This window comes from Hesperophylax consimilis, chromosome 17, assembly GCF_061612785.1.
Source record: "Hesperophylax consimilis isolate HC1 chromosome 17, BYU_Hcon_1.0, whole genome shotgun sequence".
Classification (NCBI taxonomy): Eukaryota; Metazoa; Arthropoda; class Insecta; order Trichoptera; family Limnephilidae; genus Hesperophylax; species Hesperophylax consimilis.
In genome coordinates this window covers 33,804,249-33,809,787 of record NC_142852.1, presented here as the reverse complement: position 1 = coordinate 33,809,787, position 5,539 = coordinate 33,804,249, and the positions used below count along the sequence as shown (strand labels likewise).

The window sequence follows — 5,539 nt, the reverse complement described above, 5'->3', positions numbered from 1 at the left end:
GTTCATAATTTATTGCGTTTCTAAATAATTTATTAAAAATATCTTAGTTTGGACGGTTAATATTTTGAGGTGACTAATAGTTTTTAATTATATTTCTTCAATATATAAAGTGTTATTTCTTTATGATACTCAGAAAAAAGTACATTTTTCAAGGCTTTGAAATAATGGTGGGCGATTTTTCAATATTTTTGACGTTTTCATAAAATGTATATTTACGTATAACAACACAATGCGATAGTGGATTTCATAATCTTTCCAAAACATTTTTTAGAATGAGGCTACGTTTCCCAAAACGTGAGTTATGAAGCTTTTAGTAAAACTCGTAAATAACACAAAAATTATCACATTCAGACAGTTCTCAAAGGGACACATAATAAATAAAATTCTATGTCTGAGAGGTTAAATAACAATAATGGTGTGTAAAAGGTGTTATGTTATGTTGTTTTATGAGTGTAAAAAATTAAGGACCTTGGATGTTAGCGTAATTAGCACTGCACATGAGACAATAATATGTTGTATGGAAGGAAGTACTCACTATTAGGAATAAGGGCACTCGTTTTCTTCCTGTTTAATCTTCTCGGGGATCACAGCAGTGGCACTGAACACGTAGTAACGGTTTGCACGATATTGGCGCGGATGTAAAGATGTAATAAAATAAGCGAGGTAAGATCTCGCACGGATGCGGTTTTATAGAGAGCTATGCGGTTTATTGTAACAGACTGACTGCAAAGTGCACAGAAAGGTGCAGGAATGGATAGGAAGGTAGGACAAAGGACAACAATATTATCCCAGTACAGTGGTCGCAGGTATGCATAAGATGTATGTGTAAATTAATGCGTATTGGCGTAACCAAATAATAATGAGTTTATTCCCGAATGTGGGGAGGTTTGTGAAAAACGTTTGTTTAAAATTGCTGTAAAATTGTCCATTTTTGTAATGTTCTTGAAAATAATAATAACAGAAATAAATACACTATTTTTATACATTACACTAGGCTTTATTGGCCGCATCGACAGTGAGATCGTCACAGGCATCAAGCAACCCTGAAATTCTCTTAACAGCCATCTTGTACTTGTTCAACTGATAGTCGTTTTCTCCTTCGTTGAGCAGTTCGCTAACGGCTTCTTTATACTCGGAACCGCCGATCACAGAACTCTCGTCGAAATCAGCTGCGGACAATTCTTCGGTATTCGTATTAATATTATCCCGACGCGCAATGTACTTCATCAGCGAAACTTTAGAGATGTTATTCTCCCATACGTAGACTTCCATATCGGCTTCCGTCTTTTCGGTTTCCCACTTTTCCACGTTCCAGGCTTCGTGGTAAACGGCCGTCAGTAAGTAATTGGCGTAGTCCAGGTTTTGCTTGCGTGTGGGGCAGCGGTCCGTCACGAGGGTCAGGACGCCTGTATTTTCGTCGTAGCGTTCGCCCACGAGGCGGCGGAACTTGTCTCGAGCGTGGTTGTCGAGTGGCAGCTTGTCCAAGCCGATGCGGAGGGACACGATGCGGCTCAGAGGGTCGCGGATGGACGGGCTGCTGTGGCAGTAGTCGGCCGTTATGATCTGGAACAGTCACCAATACAATATACTATTTGGGAGGCGGGTGAGCTTTTTCTAGGGATTCAGTCACTCCTGGACACACTGACTCCCGACGCCAGATTCCTACCCACCCCTCGCACCTTACTCCTTCCCTATACTTATCTCCTACTTTTCCTTGAAAAGACTATTTTCTAAACTATTGGCCTCCTTTGTGGAGCAAGTCAAAGGTCGGCAAGTTCATTATTAACACATTGTCGTCGGGACACGGCATTTTCCGTTTTTCGCAGACTGTCGGTCAACTGCGGGACACGGCAAACGCCGCCGTTTTTGTCGAGTGTCGGTTTTTGGCGGGAAACGGCACTATACGGGTTTGTTATCAGCGTGAAATAAAACGCCTTGAAGGGTAATTTGCTACCTGACCTACCTAGGCGACATTCTGTCCACGTTATTTGAGATGCCTTGTCCGGATTGGCTAGTGTGCAGTACTTTTTATGTGATCTCAATCTCCAGTTTAGTTTGAGTCATTTCACGTATTGGACTATTTTTCATACCGCTCGTACTGTTTTGTTTACTGTTTGGTATTTTATTATTTGAATATATTATCATTGTATAGGACTTTATCCCTACAAAAATGTCTTTACAAGCCAATGATACATGCACTTATGGTGTGTGATGGATTATCAACATATGAAGTGCACTGATTCCTTGAAAGAATAAATAATATCATTCATAAGTGGAATGGGCTCGTGGCAACCGCAAAAGACTCTTTTTTGACAAGAAGCAATTAAACTTATGAGTTATTGAGTGTTCTCCTTCGGCCTTAGGCGACACTGTTCAATATTTACGCTATCAGATTTCACACATCCAGCGATTGTAAAATTGCGGGCATGGCAAATATTTATTATATAACTATATGATATAAATAAACATGTTATCTTTTACATGGAATTTTCAAATATTGAATATTGAATGCTATTTACTGAATTAATTTCAGGTTTTTATATTCAGCTTTGAAATGTGGTGAAATTATGATGTAATCAAAGCAATTATAATTTATTTTTGATGATCAAATGTCATATATGATTTCTTTGAAAATTTCAATCGAAAATATTATTTGGTTTAGAAATTGTATCAATTTTAAGAAAGCGATATATTTTTGTGCTAATCGCGAAAAACACCCGCTATGGGCTAGAGTCTATTGTTTGAAGCGCCTGACTACAATGTGTTAAGAATACCTCCAACTTCTGACATTTCCCATACATTCTGATGACTTTTTTGCCATGGTTTTCTTTCATACATTTGGATTTTATGTTCACGTAATATTCTTTATTTTCCGTTCATAAATTAGAGAATCGAAAAAAAAATTAGGCATAAAACCGTACGATTTTATTGTTCTTTTTGTTTGCTCATACGTAAATTTTAAAAACTTTGTTTTTAATGTAACTCATTTAGAAATGTAATAAAATCCTTAGAGCACAGGCTAGTAGGCATGCTGTCCCTATTCTAAGGGTATTTTAATGGAAGATGCTCCGAGGAACTGGCATCATTGATCACTTCAGCATATTTGGGAAACACGCCAAACGAGCGCCCAACATATGCACACGCGTCGCTTCTACGTCTGGTTCATGAGTTCAACAGCTCAGCTTTGGAACGATTTGCCGGCCTGTGTTTCCTCCCTCCCTTCAAGACGACTCCTTCACTCTCCTTAAAAAGACCCTCCACCCAGCATCCCCAAAGTTGACATAGGCCCTGAGTGAAATCATTTTCTAAACTATTTACTGCACATATTACGTAATTACCTCGAGAGGGAACAGTTCCTCGCACTTCTCATCGGTGAGGCCTTTCGGCCACGCGCTGCAGAAGGGGCGCAGCGCGGCGCACTGCGCGGCAACGGCCGGGGGCGTCAGATGCAGGAAGTTGGGTATCTTCATGAGCTCGGCGTTGGCTGCGGCTGCGGGGGACGGCGCGCCCCGCTCCGTGTAGCCCTGGCGCAGCGGCAGCGGCACTACGGCCGGGTGGAAGCTGCGCGCTCCCGGCCACACGTTAGCCCATTTCTGCAACACAACGACGAGTACGGTTAGGCTGGGACAAGTGAAATTGATTTCCTTAGTACTAAACTAGGTTACTAGAACCTGCTACATTGCAGGCTTCGTTCTTAGGTACAAAATCAGACGACATTATTGAAGTCACTCTCAAAACTAACAGATTTGACCTCTTCAAGACTTTTACCAACGAGCCATTTTTTCAACTTTGAATTGGTTGCATGAAGAAGCAATTCGAACTTTAACTTATTGATATTGGTCTTTGCGATAACACATTTGCACTGGTGCAAACACTATCCTCACAACACCCATCTTGCATACAGCTTTCTCATGTCCAAATTTTTGTCAATATGCGAAGCTTATCGAACTTGTTGGGCGCATAATGTTAATTCATCAATGTATATATTTAGTTTTATAATTTGAGACTATTTAAACATTGTACATACAAAATATAATAGTGAATTACTCCTCACTAGGGTGACCTGTGCTGAGGCGGAATAAAGTTATTCATTTCTATTTTATTTGTTTTCTATGTCGTTGTCTTCAGAGTTTTTTCATTGACCTTTTTCACCCAGATTTTCACTAGCCGTATTTTTATATCATTGTGATTCGATCTGGTATGATGATACGCAGTCTAGTAGAGGATTCCGTGTTTTTATATCATTGTGATTCGATCTAGTGTGATAATACGCAGTCTAGTAGAGGATTCCGTGTTTTTATATCATTGTGATTCGATCTAGTGTGATAATACGCAGTTTAGTAGAGGATTCCGTGTTTATATATCATTGTGATTCGATCTAGTGTGATAATACGCAGTCTAGTAGAGGATTCCGTGTTTTTATATCATTGGGATTCGATCTAGTGTGATAATACGCAGTTTAGTAGAGGATTCCGTGTTTTTATATCATTGTGATTCGATCTAGTGTGATAATACGCAGTCTAGTAGAGGATTCCGTGTTTTTATATCATTGTGATTCGATCTAGTGTGATAATACGCAGTTTAGTAGAGGATTCCGTGTTTTTATATCATTGTGATTAGATCTAGTGTGATAATACGCAGTTTAGTAGAGGATTCCGTATTTTTGAATAGTTTCAATAGTATATTATTTATAATACATCAATGTCAAACCCAGTTAACCGGTGATAGGAATAAATTAAATGCATAAATTAAGTTGTTAAGCGCCCTTGAGGTGATTTTATCAAGAAAACGGTGCTATACAAATAATACAATCATTAAATTAACATATCTCCCAGAAGGAATATTCAAATGTGACAGAAAGCGTCAATGACTGATGAAAATAGCCACCGGAATAAATGGTTAGAATATCGCACCTGGTCTACTTTCATCTGTAAAGCCCTCGGAGGGGCAACGGGCGCCCTTTTAAATTCCTTCCTTTGAAACTTGTCTCTTGAGGATGTGAAGTTCAACACCCTGAACTCGTCTTCAACTTCTTGAAATTTAGGTTTTTCTGATGCTGCGGCCATTGAGTATCCCCTCTTGCCATTCTGGAACACATTTCGGGAACAGCACAGACTCAGACGTGACATGTTTAATTGTAATATATTTGACTGCGGCGCTTTAGTATAATTTCTATTTCTATATAATATGACAGACACTAGTGAGCATAAATATACCACTCTCCTAGTGAGGTTATGTCACTCCGTAGAGATGGTCGATTTTCCTGTCCCTGCGCCAGTAACAGGGAGCCGGTTTCTTGTCTGTCGGGGAACCGGTTATTTTTGGAACCGGCTCCTTGTGGAATATATTTTTATTAATATTATAAAAATAAAACAATAAGGTTTTCAATAACCAATTTAAAAACAAATATTATTTAATGATTCTAATTTGCAGAAAATATTTTTTTTACTACAATTTTATGTCTATTTTACAAATAAAATAATTTTCTAAACTTGCAAACCATCATTTACCGCAGGGGTAGGCAGAGAGGACGAACCGC

At 39.0% G+C, this 5,539-nt stretch overlaps 1 protein-coding gene across 1 annotated transcript; it reads right to left on the bottom strand.

Moving 5' to 3' along the window:
• Nucleotides 1-519: 519 nt before the first annotated feature.
• mRpS35 (mitochondrial ribosomal protein S35) lies at nt 520-5,231 on the bottom strand. Its single transcript, XM_089642164.1, has 3 exons — nt 4,914-5,231; nt 3,339-3,593; nt 520-1,563 (listed from the first exon to the last, which is right to left on the bottom strand). The coding sequence occupies exons 1-3, from the start codon at nt 5,127-5,129 to the stop codon at nt 991-993; spliced, it is 1,044 nt and encodes a 347-aa protein (XP_089498290.1). The 5' UTR covers nt 5,130-5,231; the 3' UTR covers nt 520-990.
• Between the last annotated feature and the right edge of the window lie 308 nt (nt 5,232-5,539).

Coding starts and splice junctions, on each gene's coding strand:
- mRpS35 (XM_089642164.1), bottom strand. CDS start 5,129: ATGTCACGTCTGAGTCTGTGCTGTTCCCGAAATGTGTTCCAGAATGGC. Junction 3,594..4,913: donor TACAGATGAAAGTAGACCAG/GTGCGATATTCT, acceptor GTTGTGTTGCAG/AAATGGGCTAACGTGTGGCC. Junction 1,564..3,338: donor AGGAACTGTTCCCTCTCGAG/GTAATTACGTAA, acceptor TGACTGTTCCAG/ATCATAACGGCCGACTACTG.